The following is a 26,518-nucleotide window of genomic DNA, read 5'->3' as shown; positions in this document are numbered from 1 at the left end:
TTTCATTCAGCTTAAAATAATCTTCCCATCACATTTATGGGTCCAAGTGTATTTCGTCAGTTCATTCAACAAATATTTATTGGACACCTACTGTGTTTTCTAGGTGCCCAGTGAGTGCTGGGGAGATAGCAGGGAACACACGGAGGAAATCCCTGCCCTCGCTGACCTTACATTCTAATGGAAGAGGAACAGTAAACAACACCAATAAGGAAAATCGGTAGCATGTTTGATAATGATCAGGGTTAAGGAGACAAATAAAGCAAGGCAGGAATTAGGAAGTCACAGTGTAACAGGGTGAGCAGTTTTAGACAAGGAAGCCAGGAAGACTCGTGGACAAGGGGGATTGTTGAGCAAAGATCTGAGGGAGGAGAGAGCAGTCAAACTAGATCCTTGTACCTACAGAACTTTTAGCATTCTATTGCTACGATTAGTCGTTATCTATATTTTTCACATTTATGTATTAAGACGGCAATACTGAAAATTAACCAAGTACAATTTGGGCATTTGAGGTAACCACTCATGTAATTCAGTGCAGGGGGAAGTGTGTGGATTTTTAGAAGGCGGTTGTTACTGGCCGGCCCCTTGACCATGTGGGGACTGAGTGAATCAGCGCTTTGTCATGTTCCTTTGCCAATACTGTCTTCCTACGCTGCTTTTCCTCCCGGCACCAGTTTAGATTGTTCTGGCCAGGCAACAATAGAGGGATGATTCTAGAAGTATTCCCATCGTTGCTTCAACATGCAGTCGTTTCCCTTAGCAACAACCTGATTTGCTTGCCTATTGCCATAGAAATAAAATGCAAAATATATAAGCAGTGTAATCCTACCTTTTATTTTTTAAAACACTCCTTTCCCCACCCCTCTTTTTCTCCATTTTTGTCATTTAACATACCCTGCCTTCCCTTGCCTCTTGGCCCAGCTCTGTTCTACTTTTTCTGGCCATCCCATAGATAATTCTCTGTCCCAATGGGCCAGGCCAGTCTCCTCAAACCTGCCTTTTCAATTTATTTATCTGTCTTGTAAGAATAGAAAGAAAAGATAAAAAGAAACCAAGCAGCAATTATCCATTGGAATGGTTTTCACTCACATTTGTCTTATTAAAGTCCTTTTGAGTTTTACTATGACTGTTTCTAACAGGAGTCTATGACTCATGAATACTCTTTTAAAAAAGAATAGTTGTTTGATGCTTTACATTCATAAGGGAAACTAAAACTTGAGCACTTCTGTCTAGGCTTATATATTCTTCACCGTGCTATATAAATATCCCTGTGGCAAAACTCCTTTCAGCCGAAAAAATTAAGTGATAATGACTTTAAATGTTTGCTTTGGGAACCTAATTAGGAAAAAAGAAAAAAAAAAGGTTCTTATCAACTTTTCTATGTTTGATTAATTAATTAAGTGAATAATTACTGAGTGTCTATTACAAGCCATATATTTGCTAAGACTAGAGATAGAGCAATTCAAGATAAAGTCTCCGTTCTCGAAGAGCTCAGTCGGCGTCCAGACTGGGAGGCAGGCTGGGCAAGGGGACGAAGGATGAGGAATGCGTATTAGAGGAAGTACAGACAGCCCTAGAGTGTATCAGACCAGACCCAGCCTGGATTCTGAGGTTCAGGAAAGCTCCCCAGAGCTTGGTTTTCAAGGATGAAGAAGAGGTACCTAGCTGGAAAACACAGCATGTGTAAAGGAAGAAAGATTTTAGGAACCTCACTGAGAGTTTTTGAGGCGATGGACGAGAGACAGGGTTGGAGACAGAGGCTGCAATAAGATCCTGAAGGGTATTTGTGCTGTGCTAGGGAGTTTGAATTTGATCCTGAAAGTAACAAGGAACCAATAAAATAGAGACAGTGGTACGGACATTACACTAGAAAGCTCGCTTTGAAACTTAGGACTTTGAAAAGTTTACTGTCAACCTAATGGAGAAATGAATGGGAGAACAGAGCAACAAGAGAGGAGGGGGGAGGGGGAGGCCAGCTAAAATAAATAAATCACAGGGACATAGGGTACTGCACAGGGAATCTAGTCCATAATGTCTTAATTAACTTTGCATGGTAACAGATGGCTACTAGACGTGTCATGGTGATCACAAGGTAAAATATGTAAATGTTGAATCACTATGTTGTACACCTAAAACTAATATAATATTGTATGCCAACTATACTTTAATTAAAAAAAAATTTTTTTTAAAGAATCTATAGAATTAGTACAGAGGAAAAGTAAGAAGGGCCTAATCTGGGTAGTAGCGGCGAGGACACATCTGACAGCATTTGGCAATCAGCTTGATACAGGGAGCAAGGGAAAGGGAAGAATGGAATCCAAGATGGCCACCGGAGGTCAGCCAGCTGTCTGCTTGAAAAAGCCAGTGGTGTCCCGTGGATATTGATAGTATTCTGGGACACCTTTATACTATTGGCATTTGGAAACAGGACTAGTATTCACCTTTTAAGTTCTTATGCTAGGAAAGGATTTCTCTATAGCAGAAAGAACACAAAATCTGAAATCATATGAGCTAGGTTTAAAACCTCATATTTTCTCACTGGAAAAGATATTTCTGATCCTTTGTAAATTGCCATTAATCATAGAACTTCCCTGCTGTGACATGAGCTTATCATGACCATCGAATGAAGTAGGTTATTGAAAGTTAACTCTCTTTTAAACAATAAAGCATTATAATAACTGAAGGTGGTGGTAATGCCAGCTTCAGATACGGGTTTTTCCCCTTTGAAAGCGAGCACACACTGACAAAGATGAACTCCTTCGGTGTTGGTCCCTGCCCTGCCTCCTGCTGGCCTGAGGCCTGGCTCAGAGTGACAGAAATTCAGGCCACAGGAATTGGGTTTGGAGACGAGGGCTCCTTCAGGTGGCGTGTTTGGACTACGTTTACTGCCTCTTCGCAGGAGTCCGGTTTTATCTCCTAGTCTGTGGAAATTGCTAAACGATTCCTGCTCCCTGTTCTCTCACCTGAAAACGTACCTGGTCTTCTGCTCTGGGTGAGGATAATCTTTAGCCTTACATTCGCAGCCAGAATAACAGCATTCTCTAATGTGCCCAGGGGTACCTAGGAAGAGGTGCCCAGGGTTGCTGCTGGGAAAGCTGACACTGTCCTCAGCCAGAGAAGGGTCCCTGATAGGGGGGAGGTCAGTGCTCACAGTCCTGGCATGGTACTGACCATAGTTTCCCATGAGAGAATACAACCTGGTTGCTTTCTATTAAGACTTGGAAACCTCTTGGAAACAAATGAGCTGGAGCTGGTAACTGCTTCCACTGCTTCCTACTCCGTAACAATGGTCTCATTGGAGAATGTGTACCCTGAAGAGTGCAAAGTGACCTGGTTACCTACTTCTGTAGGTCTGTAGGTAATTTGCTCTTGTTAATCACGTCTTCCTTCTATGATCTTCTGTTTGCCTTTCTTATTCTGTAGTTTTCCTATAATATATCTGAGTGTGGATTTATTTTTATTCTCCCTATTTTAGGGATTGATTTCTTTTATTTGATGCTGTCTCAAATTAGACCATTTTTTAAGAGTATCTTTTATCCTTTTGTCATTTTTTTATTTCTTATTTAATATACTTATGTTGAATTTACTTAATATACACTTTCTGTATATTGAAAAATAAATTGTTTTTCAATAATTTATGAAGTTTTAGAGATTGATGTTTGTCAAATAAGCTAATTTTCACTAGTCATGAATTATTTCCTAATACATTTTTTGGATTGTAAGCTGAGTTTTAGTGGTCCATTATCAGTGAGAATCCTGCATAGCCTTTAAGGGGATCTCTCTTTAAAATGTTTTTGCTTTGTTTCCGCTAGGAGCTCCAGGGATGTCCCATGCTCAAGACCAATTATGGGTATTATGATTAAGTGTAAATTTGAACTCCGAACAGCATGAGGAATAATAGCCAGCCGGTGGTTGAAAGTATTCAGAAGAGACTCATTTCTGTCCACGCAGAGCTGGTCTGAGATAGACAAGCTTTCTTTTTGTTTCACAGCACAGTGGGTTGACTTTTTTCTAATTTACCCTTTTACCAAGTTAAATTTTTTCAAGGACCTTAGTTTTGTGTGTTCTAGCTCTTCTCGTAGTGTAGGCACACAAGACCTGTCCACTCTTGGGCATTAAGACTAATGTCCCTTGCCTGATCAGGCTGTGGTTCAGTGGATAGAGCATCGACCTGGGACACTGAGGACCCAGGTTCAAAGCTCTGAGTTTACCAGCTTAAGCGTGGGCTCAACGTCTTGAGCGTGGGGTTGCCGGTTTGAGTGTGGTATTATAGACATGAACCCATGGTCACTGGCTTGAACCCAAAGGTCACTGGCTTGAACAAGGAGTCACTTAGAGCCCCCCAGTCAAGGCATATATGAGAAGCAATCAATGAACAACTAAGGTGCCGCAATGAAGAATTGATACTTCTCATCTCTCTCCCTTTTCTGTCTGTTATCACTAAATTAAAAAAAAAAAAAAAGATAAATGTCCCAGATAAGGGGTTGTCAAACAATGGCCCAAAGGCCAAATCCATTCTGCCACTTCTTGGTAAATAAAGTTTTATTGGAGCACAACTGTGCCCATTTGTTGATATAATGACTGGGCTGTTTTCATGCTACAGTGGCAGAAGTGAGAAGTTCTGGCCCACAAGTCAGAAAATAGAATCTGGCCCTTTATAGAAATGTTTGCCAACCTCTGCCCTAGGTTAATGAGACTAAAAGCCCTATGCCATTGTCATACCAGAGCTGCAAGGACATAATTTCTTGTGATAACCTTCTAATTGTTCCTTTTCCTCTTTATTTATAGCTCCTGACAGTCTTCTGTACTTTTTTGTAAGCCTCGCTAGATCTTATCTAGGTGTTTTTCACGGAAAGATTTTCAGGTACTTAGTCTACCATGTTGCCAAAACCAGAAATCCGCTCTTACTCTCATTGGACAGTAAAAAATTATCCATTCTATATTTCTTTGACTTGACAATTTAATTTAATCATTTAAAAATTTTTTGTTTTCTAATTCAATTCTTTAAGGCCGTGAAAATTTTCATCTACGTACCTTTATATCTGTGGACATCTGTGGGCATTTGATATGTAATGCTCTCCTTCTCTCTCTTTTTTTTTTTTGACAGGTAATTCCCACAATCATTTCATTGATCAATTCATTGATTATTTTAAAGTGCAAAAGTCAGTTTTCAAATATATTTGTTGGCCATGTTATTTTTAATATCCGACGGTCAAAGATCCTGCTCTTTTCTGATACCGGTTCTTTTGAACTGGTTGGATTTTTCTTTGTGGCTGAATATGTGAACAGTTAGTATTACATATTTTTCAAAAATGCACATAAAGAATTTATATTTGGTTGCAAGGCTCTTTCTGTCTATGTCATATTTGTTAAATGTGCCATTAGGGTCTCTATTGTAAATTTGTCATCTCGCTGTATCAGTTTCCATAGGAGTTCTATTAAAACCTATTGTGGTTTAGATTTGACTTTTTTTTTTTTTTTTGTAATTTTAGCAGCTCTGCTTTATATATTTTAAGGCTGTTCTGTGAGTGAATGTCAAAATCCATGATCATTGTCCTCTTTGGGGTTATTTGTCAGTCTTAATGTTAAATTTGCTGGCTCAAAAATGTAAGAAGTCACCTTTCTGTGAGTAGAATCTAGCTGTGGCTGCCAGTTTTACGCTCCGGCAAAATGTAGACAATACAAGGATCTCGTTCTTGTGATCTCTCTACCGGTCCGTGTTTTCACACTGGATTTTTTACAGAGATGTGGCTTGGTCATTTGATGGCCCTGCATCCCGTAATTCCAGTCTGAGACTATGCCTTTGTGGAAAACACCTCTAAGTCTGATGAGGGCTCTACCAGATGCTCTCTAACCCCTTTTATTTGAACCAGTTTTTCCATGTTTGACTGACATGCTTGACAGTTTGGGGTATAGAGCTGTATGTATTTCCTTTTTACATCAAACATGAAATTTTCTATTTTTCATTTTCTTTTTTGTTGTTGTTTTAGTTATTTTTAAAATCATTTTTTATTTTTCAATTACGGTCTGTCTTTTAAAAAAGCTTTTTAGTCTTAGGGAATTGAGGTGATATAAAAATAACCCCTTGCTTTCTCATTGTCAACTACTAGTAAAACTTCAAATAATTTTCCTTCTTACCCAAAGCCTTTGAGTGGTTTTATTTTCTTGGTAGGGTGTGAAATAGTTTAACAGCACCAGAAGCTGCAAAACAAAAGATTAATTAGATATGACAGATACTGATGCTAATTATACTTCTCCCTAGAATCGATGAAAAACAGGCTTTAATGGGTAAAAGAATCCAAGTGGACTCTTGAAAAAACACTTTTGTGGATTTAAATATGTAGTCCCCACTGTGCTCCTAACAGTTGTGAAAACATGAGCACACTATGGGTTGTATGTCGAGTGTCTATTTGGTTCTTGAAGCCACTTTTTAGAATTTCATCTGACTGTTGCCTTTATTAAAGCCATCTGCTAAAATAAGGAGAAATGCTCTTGGAGAAAGTTGATGTTCAGAATGTAGAACTGCAATTAATGTTTCCATCTTCTCTTCCCATTTCTCCTTTTGCAGTATGACTATGAATACGACGAAAATGGAGACAGAGTCATTTTAGGGAAAGGCACGTACGGGATCGTCTACGCCGGCCGAGACCTGAGCAACCAGGTCAGAATCGCTATTAAGGAAATCCCGGAGAGAGATAGCAGGTATGGTCATTGTGGTTCATAAAAAGCTGTTTCTAAGGTATTTGGGGTTGTCTGTAGCCTTTTAGGAAATATTTTGGTGATATTCTAAATAATGAAAGTCTGTCGGAAAACTCCATTGTTTTAATTAGCTCCCTGTGGGGTTTAGCTGCTGCATCATGTAGTGTTTCAGTTACAAGCCTGGTGGGTAAGGACTCTTAAGGGTTAGAGAAGAAAATAGCCCTGTGTGTGTTGGTCCCAGGTTGTGTCGGAGGGCAGCTGGTTTAGTATATGGATGGCTGGGGAATCAGTGCCATCTGAAATAGTTTGAACCAGAGGTTCCAGGTCCCAGGCCAGCATGATGGAGGCTGGAAGCTGGCATTCCACCCTAACAACAAATAGAAAGCTAAACGCACAGAAATCGACAGTTCTTCCTAGATCAGTCAGAGAAGCGGGATGACAGGACAAGCCACTGCCCGCAGATTGGAGGGGGCGTAGGAGAGTCCTACACTTCTGTGAGCTTTGCCTCCAGCAGCACCACTAGGTCCTCACAGTGAGTGTAGGAGAAGAACCCTCTCACACTTCTGAGGGGGCGGGGCAGGAAGAACCATTTTGAAGTATGCCAGAACATTCTGTTCTTTTCAACAAGGCCTGCCTTCAGGAGAAACTGTTTTTACCAGGGTCTAGCCCAGTGGTTCTCAAAGTGTGCACCGGGGCGCACTGTGCGCCCTAGAAGATTTCCAGGTGCGCCCTATGGTATTCCTGGAAAGATGTACCTGTTGGGAACCAAAAAACCAACAGGGTTTTTTGGAGTTTAGATTTTTGGGGGACAGAGGTGTGGGGAATTAGCTGTAAGCTGACAGTCTGCCCAACCCCCCACCTCACTTGCCTGATTAGATTGCAAAAGGCTGTTAAGCTGTGGTGCTGGATTGTTTACACTACCCACATGTTCCCCAGAAAGACTGGAGGCAAGTTTCTTCTGTCCTTTGTTTGGTGTAAAGTTAGGATGATATGTATGAATGAAAAAACAACGCATTTGCTAAATCTTACTAAGAATGTATCTATATATATATAAAAAGATAACTTTTTTATTTTTTAACCCCTCTTTTTTACGAATTCTAAAAAGCATAACAAAAAATGTAACATAAAAATGTTTTTTAATGTCAGAATAAATTTAATTTTGTCATATTTATTTTGTTTAATTACCATAAAAGCACACTTGGACTTTATATTTTTCCTTTAATATTTGACTTAATTATTATAACATATTTCTCAGAACTTTGTATATAGTGCGCCTACAATTATTTGTAGGATTTTAAATGTGCCCCGACTTCAAAAAGTTTGAGAACCACTGGTCTACCCTGTTGGAGTGTTATCAGAGACTGACCAACCTGGGAGAAGGGAGACAGCCAGCTGCAGCCCTCTCTAGCCACCCTGTCCCCCCTGAGGGGTGGCGGGGGACTGAGAAGCCCTGGTGAAGGCCACGGTCCAGTGGCACAGGCTCACTGGAAGACTGAGACCTAATTGTGGGACTGTAGACCGCTTCCCCTCCCAGAGTTCCTTTACCTGTTATATCATGTCTGGCTTTTGACAAAAGTTACAGACCATACTAAAAGGAAAAAGGCAGCCTGACTGGTGGTGGCGCAGTGGATAAAGCGTCGACCTGGAAATGCTGAGGTCGCTGGTTCGAAACCCTGGGCTTGCCCGGTCAAGGCACATGTGAGAAGCAACTACTACGAGTCGATGCTTTCCACTCCTTCTCCTCCTCTACTCCTCTCTCTAAAATCAATAAATAATAATAAAAAAAATCTTCTAAAAGGAAAAAGGCAGTTTGAAGACACAGAGCAAGGATCAGAACCAGTCTCAGATGTGGCCGAGGTGTTGAAATAATCAGGACTTTAAAAGAGTTATGACAAACATGCTAAGGGTTCTACTGGATAGAGTAGGCAGCCTGTCGGAACAGATGGCGGTGTCAGCAGAGACGTGGGGACCCTAAGAAAGAACTACATAGGCAAGCTAGCAATCAGACCCTGCGCCAGAAGAGAAGAATGCCTTTGATGGGCCATACGCCTGGCTCAGTCTCTGCTTGAGGCCATGTCAGTAGAATCTTCCAAAACTGAAAAGCAAGGAGAACAGACTGGAAGAGAACAGATACCCAGGAACTGTGGGTCAACTACAAGCAGTGTAGCATAGTCCCCGTGGAATACTAGAAGGAAAAGAGAGAAAAGAACAGAAGAAATACGTAAAGAAATGGTATGAACCACACATCATGGGGACTTTCTGGAAACAAGAACGCTGTCCAGGGGAGACACAACCCTGGTAACAGGATGTTCTGCTGCTCCCGGCTCTGTTGTTCTGTCCTGTCATTTGCTTCTCCAACCATACTCTCTCTTCTCCCAAGTCATAAAATCTGCTGCCTCGTGGCTTCTAGCACGTCTTCCCTCTGTAAGAAACCCCATGCTGAAAGAGACACTCTCCCATGCCACCAGAATGCTAGGTCCATCGCTCTTTCTGCCTCTCCATCCTTAGTGTGTGACTGTCGCAGGGGACCGCTCTGCCTCCAGCCTGCAGATTTGCATTGCAGGCAGAAGGAAAGGAAGGCACACTTTTCCAGAAGTGTCCAGCATACTTTTACCTCTGTTTTATTAGCCAAAAGTAACTAGCCCTAACCACAAGGGAAGCTTAGGAACTCAATAGTAGTTTAGCTGGCCATGTGTCTACAAACAAAACCATAGAAAGGGGAAGAACAAATACTAGGTGGACACACAGCTGTTGCTGTCTGATACATATATGGTTTCTCATGTATTTTTTCTCTGCTGTTGTCGCAGAGTTTCATCTGGGTTAATTCATAAGATATATTTATGAATTCTTATGAAAGTGGTAGAAATTATTCATTAAATGCCCACATTATTATATATAAATTTGTCACATTAAAATTTGTGGTAACTGGCCCTGGCCGGTTGGCTCAGCGGTAGAGCGTCGGCCTGGCGTGCGGGGGACCCGGGTTCGATTCCCGGCCAGGGCACATAGGAGAAGCGCCCATTTGCTTCTCCACCCTCCCCCTTCTTATCTGTCTCTCTCTTCCCCTCCCGCAGCCGAGGCTCCATTGGAGCAAAGACGGCCCGGGCGCTGGGGATGGCTCCTTGGCCTCTGCCCCAGGCGCTAGAGTGGCTCTGGTCGCGGCAGAGCGACGCCCCGGAGGGGCAGAGCGTCGCCCCCTGGTGGGCAGAGCGTCGCCAAACTCACTGACCTTAGCAACATCCCCTGGTAGAAAGCTACTTTTTATATCATCCTTGTCACTTCAGTTTATTCAGCTGCCACTATGCAGACACAGAGCACACCAGCAGCAACAAAGGTCGTGTTCTGTAACAGTGCATTTGGCATAATGGGGATTGCTCAAACACATGTGCACGACCGACCTGTCTCTTGAACAGCTGGTGCAGGGCATTTCTTCTTACCAATAAAAGAAGATTATAGTGAAGTCTATCATGGTATTGTGAGATAACGCACACAAGAATATTTCTATTTATGTGCCCTGGAGAGGTTTTGACATTACATTTTAAAAGAAAGCAATTAGACAGGATAATTACTAAAGTGGTAGAGTGGATGTGAATAATGCATAATCCAGTATACACTAACGTTGCCATCTGTAACGAAGGATCATGGCAACAAAGTGTCTTCTGTGCTTCCTTCCCAGTCTAAAAGCACCTTGTTAGAGAGTCGGAGGTAGTAAGACAGGTGGCGGGAGTATGCGGTCATGATCCCATCTAGTTGTTAATCTCAGGTTTGCGTCCCCCTCTAACATTCTCCCCACCCCTGAGCTATTTTTTTTTTCTTTTTTTTTGTATTTTTCTGAAGCTGGAAACGGGGAGAGACAGTCAGACAGACTCCCGCATGTGCCCAACCGGGATCCACCCGGCACGCCCACCAGGGGTGACGCTCTGCCCACCAGGGGGCGATGCTCTGCCCCTCCAGGGGGTTGCTCTGCCGCGACCAAAGCCACTCTAGCGCCTAGGGCAGAGGCCAAGGAGCCATCCCCAGCGCCCGGGCCATCTTTGCTCCAATGGAGCCTTGGCTGCAGGAGGGGAAGAGAGAGACAGAGAGGAAGGAGGGGGGGTGGAGAAGCAAATGGGTGCTTCTCCTATGTGCCCTGGCCGGGAATCGAACCCGGGTCCCCCGCACGCCAGGCCGACGCTCTACCGCTGAGCCAACCGGCCAGGGCCTGAGCTATTTTTTTAGATCAGTTTTTTGTTTGTTTGTTTTTTTACCCAGCTGTATATTACAGCATATTGGGGAACTTTTAAGAACACTGACTTTTAGACCCCTCCCCCAAAATTCTGGAATAGGCCTGTGATATTTTTAAAAGCCTTCCAAGGGATGCAAATGCCCATCCGATGGGGGAACCCCTGGTTTAGATGGTTGTAGTGGAAATTTGACTCAGAGTAGGCGTTCTAGAGACAATGTAGATTAATAACTTTTCAAAGCAGAATATATATAAGCATCTCTGATTGTATCATTCCTTTTGTTGTTGTTGTTGTTACAGCTAATTGAGATGAAATAGAATTTCCTTGTAATTCCCATAGACAAGCATAGCTTATTGACCTGAACAAACTATAATTTCACGCTCATCGGTGCTTGGCATGTTCACACTTATACTTTCACTTATACTGAGTGAGAACTGCTGGGTGTTCCTCATCATTTCCATATCGGAGAAGAGTTCCTATTCTTAGCTAGGGTGAATCCCGATTATTATTGTAACTTTTGAGCTACCTTTGGTTACATAATGTGGTTGTGTGTTGAGGTGCGGGGTGGCAGGGAGCCCATATATTTGCCTCTCCAGGCTGTTACATTTAAACCTTCATGATTGATCTTCAGTGGAGGATCAGGAGGTAAGTACCTTTTGGTTCATCACAAACTGAGTTAGCTACTTAAGGTTATTTAGTCATCTTGATTTTCTTTTTTTTTTTTTGTATTTTTCTGAAACTGGAAATGGGGAGAGACAGTCAGACAGACTCCCGCATGTGCCTGACCGGGATCCACCCGGCACGCCCACCAGGGGGCGACGCTCTGCCCACCAGGGGGCGATGCTCTGCCCCTCCGGGGCATCGCTCTGCCCCTCCGGGGCGTCGCTCTGTTGCGACCAGAGCCATTCTAGTGCCTGGGGCAGAGGTCAAGGAGCCATCCCCAGCGCCCAGGCCATCTTTGCTCCAATGGAGCCTCGCTACGGGAGGGGAAGAGAGAGACAGAGAGGAAGGAGAGGGGGAGGGGTGGAGAAGCAGATGGGAGCTTCTCCTGTGTGCCCTGGCTGGGAATCGAACCCGGGACTTCTGCACGCCAGGCCGACGCTCTACCACTGAGCCAACGAGCCAGGGCATCTTGATTTTCTAAATCTGTACAAGAAGGCCCTGGCCGGTTGGCTCAGCGGTAGAGCGTCGGCCTGGCATGCGGGGGACCCGGGTTCCATTCCCGGCCAGGGCACATAGGAGAAGCGCCCATTTGCTTCTCCACCCCCCCCTTCCTCTCTGTCTCTCTCTTCCCCTCCCGCAGCCAAGGCTCCATTGGAGCAGGATGGCCCAGGCGCTGGGGATGGCTCCTTGGCCTCTGCCCCAGGCGCTGGAGTGGCTCTGGTCGCGGCGGAGCGACCCCCCGGAGGGGCAGAGCATCGCCCCCCTGGTGGGCAGAGCGCCGCCCCGGTGGGCGTGCCAGGTGGATCCCGGTCGGGCGCATGCAGGAGTCTGTCTGACTGTCTCTCCTCGTTTCCAGCTTCAGAAGAATACAAAAAAAATAAAAAATAAAAAATAAATAAATCTGTACAAGAAGGTCCAATATTTGCCACTAATTTATTTCATGCATATTAGGAGCAACCTTAACAACTAGTGTTATTCAAGTGTTTAAACCAAATGGGGAAACATAACTTGCAAATGTCTTCATATTTGAGAGTCATTACCGAAGTATCTTATTGGTCACTTTCCATACTGGTATTTCTCATGTTATCTCATTCAAGCATTTACCAAAATGGTGGTGTTGTCTTTGATTGACATCCTGTTAAAGAGTTCTGTTTACTAGCTGCTTTCATAGTTCCTAGAGCTATTCTAAAGGAAATAAAATGGGTAAAAGTCCATTTTTTGTTGGCAGTTTTCTGAGTAGTTCACAGGTTACAAAAGTGTGTTTAAATTAAACAGATTTGTTTTGTAATCTGATACTGCTTTGGTTTATAGCTTGCCCTGAAAATCTTCATGAAAACAGTATTATTCAATACAAAGCAATTCTAGTGTTTGTTATTGACATTCAAGAAAATCCATTCTGCTTACATGGTTTTGCCATTGTGTGATCTGACCATTTATTGCATGTAGGACTGAAGCAAGTTATGAGGCATCAGATTTATACTTAATCTGTTAGTGCCTTTTATATCTGTAGCCTTCATTATACAGCAGAAAAAGAAATGAGGGAATAGTTTTGATGCTCTTTATCATTGCTGACATCCTACCATAGTTATATAATAATTATATTAGAGATACAATGGATTCAAGATTTTTAAGAGTCTGCAAGTTGCCTAACCAGGCGATGGCGCAGTAGATAGAGCGTCAGACTGGGATGTGGAGGACCCAAGTTTGAGACCCCGAGGTTGCCAGCTTGAGTGCGGGCTCATCTGGTTTAAGCAAAGCTCACCACCTTGGACCCAAGGTTGCTGGCTTAAACAAGGGGTTACTTGGTCTGCCAAAGGCCCACAGTCAAGGCACATATGAGAAAGCAATCAATGTGTGTCTCAACAACTAAGGTGTCGCAACGAAAAACTGATGATTGATGCTTCTCATCTCTCTCTGTTCCTGTCTGTCTGTCCCTGTCTATCCCTCTCTGACTCTCTCTCTCTCTGTCTAAAAAAAAAAAAAAAAAAAAGAGCCTGCAAGTTTTATAGTAATGTGAAATACTTTCATTTTATAATTTGATAAAACAGCATATACTAAGTACATGATTTTGAAGTCGGATTGAAAGCTGGTCTTTCAGTGTAGAGTCTTGGTTAGGACTGGCTTTTTAAAAGCCTAATATAATAGAATTGACGAACACAATAATGTGAGAATTTCAAGGCAAGGGGCTCAAGGAAACTTGGGATATAAATGTTTGTATGTTTTTTATTGAAGAGTTGATGGGCCTTTCAGTAAGTTCTGCAACTAGCATTGAAGTTATTTACAGTTTTTATCTTCCTGGATGAGTCTCCTGGAATAGTAAAGTTAAGATTATGAGGCCATAATAAAGTTATGTTATGAGGCCAAAATTATGTAAATTTGGACATTGAGCTATGTGGATGATTTCTATTTTCCTGGGTTCAAATCTTAACTCTGTCATTTACTAGCTCTGAGATCTTGAGCAGGTTAGTCATCCTCTCTGAATCAGTTTCCTCATCTATACAATGGTCATCTTGCTAACTACCTTCTCAGGGGGTGGTTGTGAGAAATGAGTTAATATATACAAAAAGGTTTAGATTCCTCATCTATAAAATGGTCATCTTACTAAGTACCTTCTCAGGGGGTGGTTGTGAGAAATGAGTTAATATATACAAAAGGCTTAGATTCCTCATCTATAAAATGGTCATCTTACTAAGTACTTTCTCAGGGGGTGGTTGTGAGAAATGAGTTAATATATACAAAAGGCTTAGAATAGTGCCTGACACATTTCCCCTCAGATCCTACCATCGCTCCAGCTTCACCGAGCTTATGTTATTAGAAATAAATAGATGGTCATATTTGATTTTATACATGGGTATATATTTAGCTGACATTTTCATTTTATATTGCATAAGTTTGTACGTTCAAGTCTGGTTTCCTAATTAGCTCATCGACATCTGCATGTCTTTCAGATACTCCCAGCCCCTACATGAAGAAATAGCATTGCATAAGCATCTGAAGCACAAGAATATTGTCCAGTATCTGGGTTCTTTCAGTGAGAATGGTTTCATTAAGATCTTCATGGAGCAGGTTCCAGGAGGTAAGAGATACTCTTCTTCCTTTAAAAATGATAAATGCTGCCTGACCAGGCGGTGGCGCAGTGGATAGAGCGTTGGACTGAGATGTGGAAAGACCCAGGTTCGAGACCCCGAGGTCGCCAGCTTGAGCGCAGGCTCATCTGGCTTGAGCAAAAGCTCACCAGCTTGGACCCAGAGTCGCTGGCTCCAGCAAGGGGTTACTCAGTCTGCTGAAGGCCCATGGTCAAGGCACATATGAGAAAGCAATCAATGAACAACTAAGAAGTCGTAAAGCACAACAAAAAACTAATGATTGATGCTTCTCAGCTGTCTCCATTCCTGTCTGTCTGTCCCTGTCTATCCCTCTGACTCTCTCTCTATGTAAAAAAATAAATAAATAAAAATTTTTAAAAAAATGATAAATGCTTAGGGCCTTGAAGAGCAGTAAAATTGAATGGGATTTACATGTTGACAGCTCTTAATTTGTCTAAGTGAAAAGAAAAGTTGCCATGTGACATTAGAAAACAATAATTATCAGAAATATTAATATCAATTATCATGACTTGTATTAAAGTTAGCAAGTGAGGAGCTTTTAACTACTTACTATTTGACAATGAGCATCTTCAGAGCAGGGACGCTTGCCTGTTCACATCTGAGCCCAAGCGTCTAGTATAGTTCCTAAGCCACTGTAAATAACCGACAAATGTTAGCTTAAATTAGTGTTATATTATTAATGTACTTTAAAGAACTCGTTTGGCCTAGCCTGTGGTGGCACAGTGGATAGAGCAGCGACCTGGGATGCTGAGGTCGAGTTAGAAACCCGCAGCTTGCACATAATGGCAAGCAACCAGTGAACAGCTAACGTGAAGCAGCTATGAGTTGACATTTCTTGCTTCCCACCTCTCTCTGTAAAATCAATTAATAAAATCTTTAAAAAGAATAAAGAGAGAAAGAACTCATTTGGATTAAGATTTGATTTTGCGATTTTTCCCTGCTTTACAGGAAGTCTTTCTGCTCTCCTTCGTTCCAAGTGGGGCCCCTTGAAAGACAATGAGCAAACAATTGGATTTTATACAAAGCAAATCCTCGAAGGGTTGAAGTACCTCCACGACAATCAGATTGTTCACCGGGATATAAAGGTAGGATGAGCTAGGATACATTTTCCTAAATTCCTTTGTGGGCAATTGTTTTATTTGCAAAAGCCATATTGTGTTATAGGTATTAACTTAGAATGGTGAATAAGTAAATCTTGAAATAGAAATATAAGCTAACATTCCACTCTTAAGTCAGTGATTGATGTTCATATCTTAACCTACTTAAGGAATAACGCCTTAGCCATGTTCAGTGAACAAAGACGAACCTTGCCCTACGTGCCTGGCCCTGCTCTGCTGAGAGTTGGCACAGCGGAACCATATTGAACAGGATGTGGACCTTGCTCCTGGGAACTTAGAGGCCGGTTCATCTTTGTACCCTTGCCCATGGTAGTGACTCAGTAAATAGTTATTGAATCGATGAATAAATGATTAGAGGGAAAAAAGAAGTCTCTTCTTACAACTATCATATATGTGTGTATTAAACTAAAATTAGATAATTTAGTAGATTCTCTTTAAAAAGAAGATATTCAGAACTAATCAATTTCCGACAAAGGCTAGACTATGGAAAAGTAAGTTAATATTGCTACTGTAAAAATCAACCCATATGCTTCTTGATTATCCCTAAATAGTCCCCCCCCCAAAAAAAGTAAAACCACATAGAAATGAAAGTACAAGTGACTGGGAGAGTACGAATATCATCATTGAACGTATCATACCTGTACCAGGTACACGTAACTCCCGTTATCTGGAAACTGTAGCAAGCTCTAACTAGGAACCATGTTTGACCTTGTGACCCGAGTGGCAGATTTTGAACAACTGATAACATATCATAGAAACAAAAATGGTGTCAAGAATTCACTGTTGAGGCCCTGGCCATTTGGTTCAGTGGTAGAGTGTCAGCCTGGCGTTTGGATGTCCTGGGTTCTGGGTTTGATCCTTGGTCAAACCCAGGTACATAAGAGAAAGTACCATCTGCTTCTCTACCCCTCGCCCTCTCACATCTCTCTTTTCTCTCTTTCTTCCTCTCCTGCAACTATAGCTCAATTGGCTCAAGCGAGTTGGCCTCAGGCACTGAGGATGGCTCCATGCCTCCACCTCAGGCACTAAAAACTGGCTCTGGTTGCAGTGGAGCAAAGGCCCCAGGTGGGCAGAGCATCGCCCCCTAGCGGGCTTGCTGGATGGATCCCGGTCAGGGTGCATATGGGAGTCTGTCTCTCTGCCTCCTCTCCTCTCACTAAAATAAAAAAAAAAAGTTTAAAAAACAGTTCGCTATTGAGATGAACTATTAATATACAGTACAGAATTCGTGTCCTTGTTTGCTCTAAGGACACTTTTTCTTATTGGATTAGCTAGCTAAAAATAAACACGATTGGAAGAAAGCTAATATGTTTGATCAAAGTCCTCTGTTCCCTAGGGTGACAACGTGTTAATCAACACCTACAGTGGTGTTCTCAAGATCTCTGACTTCGGGACGTCCAAGAGGCTTGCTGGCATAAGCCCAAGTACTGAAACTTTTACTGGTACGTTTTTGCAATGACGATACGGAACTTATGTAAATAAAGAAATGATTGCTGCGTTTGAGCGGAACGTGAGAGAGAAATTTAGTCGTTCTCACGCACACTCACGTTGATATCTTTTGATGGATCACTGAAGAATATTATACAGGGTTTGATCTGGCCCTTTTCCCATCTTGTGTTTATATGACTTGTCTTCGTGCTTAATGCTACTGAAGATTTGTTTTTCTTTTTATGTCATTACTTTTCTCCTGGTTGGCTTACGGTCACTGTAACCCTGACAAGGTTTTTTGTTGTTGTTTTTAACATTATTTTAACTTAACCTCTCTGTGATTCTTACTCATACCTTAATCACTTCCCATGTGGACTGTGAATTCCCCCTTTTCTAATCTGTTTACTGCCTGTGGTGTGTTCTCCTACTGACAACATAAATAACTAGGATTTCAATCTGGAAAGAGGAAGTGACTCACCGTCTCAGACTGGGGTGGGGAGAGCTCTCCTCAGGAGCCAGGCAGGGCAGCCACCAGGCCGCCGAGGAGCAGAGCCCTGGGAGGGTGGGGACAGAGAGATTTCCAAAAGGTAGCAGTAGCCAAGAGGAGACAGGTTCAGAGGGCTAATGGCTGCCCAGAGGTTCCTGGGAGGGCATGCTGGGGCTTCACCCCTGCTCTGCCTTCCAAGTTCTTCCCGCTCCATTCTGCTACTTCTCGGGAAGCATTCTCATTATTATGAGAGAGCGAGAGGTTTAGAAAAACAAAACAGGGCCCTGGCCGGTTGGCTCAGCGGTAGAGCGTTGGCCTGGCGTGCGGGGGAACCAGGTTCGATTCCCGGCCAGGGCACACAGGAGAAGCGCCCATTTGCTTCTCCACCTCCCCCTCCTTCCTCTCTGTCTTTCTCTTCCCCTCCCACAGCTGAGGCTCCATTGGAGCAAAGATGGCCCAGGCGCTGGGGATGGCTCCTTGGCCTCTGCCCCAGGTGCTAGAGTGGCTCTGGGCGCGGCAGAGCATCGCCCCCTGGTGGGCAGAGCATCGCCCCTGGTGGGCGTGCCGGGTAGATCCCAGTCGGGCACATGCGGGAGTCTATCTGATTGTCTCTCCCTGTTTCCAGCTTCAGAAAAATACAAAAAAGAAAAGAAAAAAAAGAAAAACAAAACAAAAAAACATTAAAAAAAAAAAAAAGGAATGAGCCTGACCAGGCGGTGGCACGGTGGCTAGAGCGTCGGACTGGGATGCGGAGGACCTGGGTTCAAGACCTCAAGGTTGCTAGCTTGAGCACAGGCTCATCTGGTTTGAGCAAAAAAGCTCATCAGCTTGAGCCCGAAGTCACTGGCTCGAGCAAGGGGTTACTTGGTCTGCTGAAGGCCCGCGGTCAAGGCACATATGAGAAAGCAATCAATGAACAGCTAAGGTGTCGCAACAAAGAATTAATGCTTCTCATCTCTCTCCGTTCTTGTCTGTCTGCCCCTATCTTTGACTCTCTCTCTCTCTCTGTCTCTGTAAAAAAAAAAAAAAAAAAGTTTTATACAAAGCAAAATGGCCGGGTATCCCCATTTCTGACTTCTGTGATGTAGGTGGTAGTATCTCCATTTTGCAGATGAAGAAATCGAGAGTTCTAGAAAAGGAACTTCACAGCCGGAAGTCACAACAGTTTATAAGTGATTGCACTCAGAATTTTTCTCTACCCTTTGCTCTTGGCTTGGACCTTCTTGCTTCAGTCAGTCCTTCTCTCCACCTCGCTCAGTGTCTGTTCTGGGAGCCTGGACGGGGGGTAGGGGAGAGAGAAACCCCGTAAGCTTTCTCCTCAGAACATTGTGGCAGCAACATCTCTGGCCCGGTTTCTGCTCTCACAGCACTGGGAATTTCAGAGCAAGGAATTAAACATATTTAGAATGTATTTTATTGGATAAAATAATTCCCAACTTATTAGTAACTTTGAATGTTTTAACATTTCTTTTCTCATCCTGTCTCAACTTGGCAAGGGGTATTTTAGATGCTTCCAAGACTTGGTAACTTCTGAGAGGACAGTTTCTACTTTCAGATGCTTTATTTGGGCAAGATGTTAATTTAATTTCTTCTGCTAAACTTGAAAACATTTTTTTGTTGTTGTTAATTCTCGAAGGAGTCACAGGAAGTCAGCCACCCAGAGCCTGGGGCTCGCACGCCTCTCTGGCCTCACGTGCTGAGTGTCTCCGGCGCCCGTCACGAGGGCCCGGGGCGTGCAGACCCTGCACCGTAGGCCTCACAGCCCCCACTCCACGCTAGCCGTGGGCTGGCCTCTGACGGACTGCATTACAGGACGCCGATCTGCTTCACGTCTCCGTGATATGATGAGAGGGCGGGTGGTTGTGGCCACCTGTGTGCCCAATGGTGCTAAGTGCTTTGCATATCTTATTTCATTGAAATTCATACATCAGCCCTAATTCTTGGGTATTATTGTCCCAGTTTATGGTGAGAAAATGCAGGTTCAAAGAGGTTAAAGAACTTGCCAAGGTCACAAAGCTAGTAAGTAATAGAGCTGTGATTCAAACTAGACTTAACATGCCACATGGAATTAATAACTTCTCCCCGGACCTGCTCCACCCACACTTGTCTCCATCTCAGTTGACGGTCACTCCAAACTTAGAATTACCCGTGGCGCCTCTCTTTTCTTACACTTCAGCCCAATCCATCAGGGAAACCTACTGGCTCTGCCTTCAGCGTGTGTCCAAAACTGGAGCAGTTCCTCACCACCTCCCCTGCTCCCCTCAAGTTTCACCCGCATTCCCTCAGTCGCCTATTCTCCCTGCTTGCTAACTTGTCCCCTGCTGTCTATTCTGAACCACAGCCAAAGTGATCCTTGTAAAATGTAAATCAAGCCCAGTCACTCAGAGACTTCAGTGGCTTTCTGCTTCTTTCAGAGCAAATGCCAAAGTCTTTACAGTGGTGGATAAAACTCTGACCTGATTCGTAGTCTGTTACCTTTTGGACCTCATTTCCTACTCCACTCCCTCCCGCCCCTGCTTGCTCACTCTCTCCCAGAGACATAGGCCTTCCTACATTTCCTTCGTTGTGCTGCAGGGCCTTTGCACATGCCTTTCCTTCTGTTAGTAACACTCTGTCCCAGCTGCCTGCCTGGCTAAGTCCTTCTGCCCCTCAAGTCTTAACTCAGATGCCATGTCGGTGAGGCCCTCCCTATGTACACGGCGGCCCTCCCTGCTGCCCTTCTCTCACTCTTGTTTTTTGTCATAACACATAACTTTCTAACATATTGCGTAACTTATTACGCTACAGTTTATTGTCTGTCTCCCACTGCAAAAATTCCTGGCTCTCCATGAGCCCAGGAATTTCTGTTTATAGCTGTATTTTAAAAGCCTGGAACAGTGCCTGGCCCATAGTAGGCCCTCAGTATAGAATTACTGAATGAATGAATGCATGAATGGACAAAGTGTGACGTTGGAATTTAAGCTTTTAGCTTCTAAGCTGTAGTAGCGCCGGATTGGCTTGCAGCTTCATTATCCAGCTCTGTAAATCTCTTTATATAAAATATTACGTGTCATGTGTTTGTGGGGGAGAGAGCAGAGACGAACATTTAACTAAACCTGTTTTTATTGGCACTTGCTCAATGGATGATAATTAAACACAACTGGCAGATAGCGTTCTTTGAACTATTATCTGATGAATAAAAACATTGCATAATTTATTGTTAACATATCACTTGAATTGTCCGACTTTTTTCAATTCACGATATTGTTGATCAGCTGTGATTCCTACTCAGACATTAGAACAACTCAAATTCTCTCACGAATTCTATTTTAGACGCAGAGACAGCAAAAAGGAGCAGTAGGCTTCAACACATGTTTTCTAAAGGCCACTTGATTTTATTTACATCATAAAAAAAGATTCCTGGGGGGGGGGAGCTAAAAATGAAGATAAATCACAGTAGTTTTCTACTAAGGGTAGGTGATTTGAGGAGTGTGGTTACCTTATCCTTAGCAAGGTGAAATGCTCCCGTCCAATAATTTTGCCAATTTATGCCGAGAGCAGACAGTTCGCAGTTGTATGTGAACGTGAACTAGAGCTGCTGCTATGTAATGATGAGATCTGGAGGATAAACCTGCTAAGATGACAAGACTTGACAAAATTAATACATATATTGCATTTATTTTTATGGCAGCAGCCAGTTCCTAGTTCAAGACAGTGGGTGTCATGGGAACAACTTAGAGGAATTCTGCATAGAGGTTTTCACTGACAAATCACTCACAAGGCATTCATAAAAGGTGTTGTCTGTATTTATCAAAATGTCTGACACTGCTTATGAATCAGAAAATACTGAAGTAGCTCTTTTGGCAAATGCCTCAGGATTTGAAATAATTCAAAATGGCATCTTGGACGAGTTCCTGTTTGCTGATTATGTTATTTGTTATGAGTATGTCAGAAGCAGGGGATGTGGCAAGAATCTTGTTTCTCTTTGCACTCTGTTCTCTTCGCACGACTTGGAGGAATCACTGCAGCAGGTGTTAGAAATGTACACCCAGCCTCTCATTTGAGCCGGTAATACGCCTGCAGTTGAGTGTTTAGTCTGAGATACACCAGACCAGAACCAGAACATGGGATCTTCGCTCTCCACTTAATGCTCTTTCCATCATACTGCACTGTTCAACTCTCTTGACTCCATGCAGCCTTCTAAGTCTCCCCTCTTTTTCCTTTCATTCCTCTTTCTGTGTCTGATGCTTTGTCTATATTGATGATGGCTCACAGCCTGTCTCTGACCTGTCACACCTGTTGTTCCATGTGCCACAGTCACACAGCAAAAGTCATTTATATTTGATTTATAGGTTTAGAGTATTTTTAACAATGGCTTTTAGTATCTTTATGCTTTATTGATTTAGAAATAAGAATGAAAACAGAAGCCTAGCGTGCAGAGGACCCGGGTTCGATTCCCGGCCAGGGCACATAAGAGAAGCGCCCATTTGCTTCTCCACCCCTCCGCCGCACCTTCCTCTCTGTCTCTCTCTTCCCCTCCCGCAGCCAAGGCTCCATTGGAGCAAAGATGGCCCGGGCGCTGGGGACGGCTCTGTGGCCTCTGCCCCAGGCGCTAGAGTGGCTCTGGTCGCAACATGGCGACACCCAGGAGGGTCGCAACATGGCGACGCCCAGGATGGGCAGAGCATCGCCCCCTGGTGGGCAGAGCATCGCCCCCTGGTGGGCGTGCCGGGTGGATCCCGGTCGGGCGCATGCGGGAGTCTGTCTGACTGTCTCTCCCTGTTTCCAGCTTCAGAAAAATGCAAAAACAAAAAAAAACAAAAAAAATTAAAAAAAAAAAGAATGAAAACAGAAGGATTAAGCATTCAAATCAGGAATTGATAAATGTAAAACTAAGGAAATGGGTGAGTAACCTAGAGCTTTTTTGGAAAAGATTAGAAGTACATTTAATAGGAGTTTTTATGTGCTTGAAAAACTGATTTTAGAAAATGTGTGTTGATGTAGTCTGTGTTATTCTTGGTTGATGCTTTATCCACTGCGCCACCTTATGTCAGGCACGTATTATTCTCAGACAACCAGTTATTAGATGTTTCTAAGAGGTCCCAATGAAACAATGCCTTAATTATACTATTTAAGAAATGAGGAAGTATCCATTCATAACCAGATCGTATTGGTAAACTATTTTTATGTCACTAATAAAAATCCATGATAAAAACTGGTATTTTCTTTTTTTATTAACAGCAAACTGGAACTCAAAAAGGATGAGATGTTAAGACCTGAATCATGCTTTCAAAGTTGTCTTATTTATGTAGAGAAATTGAAACCATCATTAGCTATGCGCTTGTTTTCTCTGTTAAAGCGGAGCTGTGTTTGAATTATTTCCAGGTACCCTTCAGTATATGGCCCCAGAAATAATCGATAAAGGACCGAGGGGCTACGGCAAGGCAGCAGACATCTGGTCCTTGGGCTGCACCATCATCGAAATGGCCACAGGAAAACCACCCTTTTATGAACTGGGAGAACCACAAGCAGCGATGTTCAAGGTCACATTTCCTATGTCTTATAAATGTCAAACGCCGATGGCTCGAGCTACCGGGGGCTCCATGTATGTATGTCAGATGTTTTAGGCAGAAGGGATGGAGCCTGAGTGAACGTTATCTCCGGGCACTTTGAAGTTCAGGAAGACTAACTCTTCCCGGCTGGGGTGTGTGCCTCACAGCCAGGATCGCTGTAGTTTTCTCAGCCATAAGTGACATGCAGGGTAACTTCCATGGGTCACCTTCCACAGCACAGTGTAAATAACACACTGCTCCACAGTCGGCAATTTAAGCTGTTTGGGAAACAAAGTGTGAAAATCTTCCACGGAGAGAGATAAAAGGACATTTTTATCCACTTAAGTATTAAAGCAATATTTTCCTTTACTTCTTTATCATAAGAGTTTGAAGGCTCCATTTTTTTTTTTAATTTATTCATTTTAGAGAGGAGAGGGAGAGACAGAGAGAGGCAGAGAGAAGAGACAGAGAGAGAAGGGGGGAGGAGCTGGAAGCATCAACTCCCATATGTGCCTTGACCAGGCAAGCCCAGGGTTTTGAACCGGCGACCTCTGCATTTCCAGGTCGACGCTTTATCCACTGCGCCACCACAGGTCAGGCCGAAGGCTCCATTTTTAATTTTTTTTTTTTTTATACAGAGACAGAGAGAGAGTCAGAGAGAGGGATAGATAGGGACAGACAGACAGGAACGGAGAGAGATGAGAAGCATCAATCATCAGTTTTTCCTTGCGATACCTTAGTTGTTCATTGATTGCTTTCTCATATGTGCCTTGACCATGGGACTACAGTAGACCGAGTAACACCTTGCTCAAGCCAGCGACCTTGGGTCCAAGCCAGTGAGCTTTTTGCTCAAACCAGGTGAGCCCGCACTCAAGCTGGCAACCTCGGGGTCTCGAACCTGGGTCCTCCACATCCCAGTCCGACACCCTATCCACTGTGCCACCGCCTTGTCAGGCGAAGGCTTCATTTTTAAAAAAGGCATGATCTTTTAAGCACACTGGTTTTACTCTCGTAGACCTGCCCTGCCAGCCTGTTAGTTTGCCCGTTAGTAACACTTCTAGGGGTGGGAAACAGCCCCGCCACCCAAAGTAGGGAGCATCTGATATCGAAATAGGGCTGAGAGAGCCCCGGGCCACGGCTTCCGAATCTGGGGACCCAGCAAAGCAGTGGCCTGTGGCTGAGTCCACGCAGTCCTCACCTGCCACACTGCCAAGCCAGAGGGAACTTGAAATTGAGAACTTGTTTCCTGAGACGTGAACCTCACACGTCTTCTCTTCTCTAAGGCAGAGGGCTTTTGATGATCATTTCTTTCCGTGCTGCTGCCCATGCTCCAGCCCTTATTCTTTCTGTGACTAGCCTCCCGCGGTGGGGGAGGGGCTGTGTGGTATGCACCTGCTGCTTTTGTACAGAGCTTGCTTTACCTGAAGCTTGAACGTGGCGTGACGGGATACTGCTGATGCAGCTCACGCAATGAGACGTCACTCAGAAGCCACGTTACGCTTTGCCTTAGGTGGGAATGTTCAAAGTCCACCCGGAGATCCCGGAGTCCATGTCAGCAGAGGCCAAGGCGTTCATCCTGAAGTGCTTTGAACCAGACCCTGACAGGAGAGCCTGTGCTAACGACTTGCTTGTCGATGAGTTCTTAAAAGTTTCAAGCAAAAAGAAGAAGACACAACCTAAGCTTTCAGGTATGTGGTTGCAATTGAAGACGATACAGGTCAGAGTCACTAAACAGTCACTAAACCCTGAGCTTTGAAGAGGGATGATTTTTCCAGAAGTAAGCTAATCTGTCTATTGATGGCACCGGGAATTGGTGTGAACATTGGCACAGTGCATCCTGGCATTTGTGTTTCGTATCAGGAAGCTGTATTGCCATCACCCTCCCAAACGCCAGAACTTCGTATGTCATTGTCTTCCATCACCTGGTTAGTAGGTATTTAGTGTATCAGCATCAATAGCATGCTAGCATTGCTGACTCGAAGGTTAAAGTTATTGTAAAAGGGGTGAAATACAGCCTTTTAGAGCTGAAATTCCAAACTACCACCAAGAGCTACAGGGCCATTACCAAACTGAGCTGCTCAACTTCGAAACTGTCTAGATCAGTGGTTTTCAGCTGCCGGTCCATGGACTTGTGCTGGTCCGCCAGCAGATACTAGTTTGCTAGAAATTTCATGCCAATCCGTGAAGATAAAAGACCCAATGATTATAGACTAGATAATATGGTCTTCTAATTTTAGGCAGTAGGAACACTGCCTATTCTAGGTAAAAAAAAAAAAAAAAAAAAAAAGGCAATGTAATAATACAAATTTTCTTTTTGCAATAATTTTCATAAGTCATTAATGAGAGAAAAAAAACAAGTTAATCTAGTCATTGGCATTTTTGGAATTTATATGGGATGAGGACAGGCTGATTGCCTGGAAAGGACATTGGTCCCCATGGCCCCCTCACTTGTTATCGATCCCTCAGTTTAAGAACAAACCCAATGTGTGTTTATGTTCTTTGCTTGTCTTCCCACAGCTCTTTCGCCTGGATCAAATGGTGAGTGTATTGTCATGTTTTCCATTGAGTGGGGGCTCTGTGCATCATGTGATGAGCTCTAGGTTGCCCACCAGATGGGCTCATCCTACCTTCCCTGCTTGCACGCGGCAGGCTGGTCTGAGGCACGCACGCAGCTGCTGGCCTGGCTGGCCTCATTCTGCCCGAAACCCCTCACCTTTCTCTTTGGGAGGGAAGCTTCGATTGTTCCTCCTTATGTGCAAGGTGGTGGTTTATATTTTTGAAATCTTCAATTTGAGTGGCATTCACACTTTATCTTGGAGGCAGTTGGCCACTTAGTGGGTTTCTTTTTTTTTTTTTTTCTTCTGAAGCTGGAAACCAGGAGGCAGTCAGACAGACTCCCGCATGCGCCCGACCGGGATCCACCCGGCATGCCCACCAGGGGGTGATGCTCTGCCCACCAGGGGGCGATGCTCTGCCCCTCCAGGGCATTGCTCTGTTGCGACCAGAGCCACTCCAGTGCTGGGGCAGAGGCCAAGGAGCCATCCCCAGCGCCCGGGCCATCTTTTGCTCCAATGGAGCCTCAGCTGCGGGAGGGGAAGAGAGAGACAGAGAGGAAGGAGAGGGGGAGGGGTGGAGAAGCAGATGGGCGCTTCTCCTATGTGCCCTGGTCGGGAATCGAACCCGGGACCTCCGCACGCCAGGCCGACGCTCTACCACTGAGCCAACGGGCCAGGGCCATTAGTGGGTTTCTTGTGGAAAAGTTCAG

At 43.8% G+C, this 26,518-nt stretch overlaps 1 protein-coding gene across 2 annotated transcripts in view; it reads left to right on the top strand.

Moving 5' to 3' along the window:
- The window catches only part of MAP3K5 (mitogen-activated protein kinase kinase kinase 5), a 194,020-nt gene that overhangs the window by 131,490 nt on the left and 36,012 nt on the right, over positions 1-26,518 (top strand). For both annotated transcript variants that reach the window (XM_066248130.1, XM_066248129.1), the window contains exons 15-21: positions 6,566-6,699; positions 14,531-14,658; positions 15,638-15,774; positions 17,144-17,249; positions 23,087-23,244; positions 24,764-24,941; positions 25,771-25,791. In XM_066248130.1, coding sequence (XP_066104227.1) covers positions 6,566-6,699; positions 14,531-14,658; positions 15,638-15,774; positions 17,144-17,249; positions 23,087-23,244; positions 24,764-24,941; positions 25,771-25,791 — 862 coding nt within the window. The remainder of the gene's footprint in view (positions 1-6,565; positions 6,700-14,530; positions 14,659-15,637; positions 15,775-17,143; positions 17,250-23,086; positions 23,245-24,763; positions 24,942-25,770; positions 25,792-26,518) is intronic.

This window comes from Saccopteryx bilineata, chromosome 12 (genome assembly GCF_036850765.1).
Source record: "Saccopteryx bilineata isolate mSacBil1 chromosome 12, mSacBil1_pri_phased_curated, whole genome shotgun sequence".
Taxonomy (NCBI): Eukaryota; Metazoa; Chordata; class Mammalia; order Chiroptera; family Emballonuridae; genus Saccopteryx; species Saccopteryx bilineata.
This window is presented reverse-complemented; position numbering and strand designations above follow the sequence as displayed.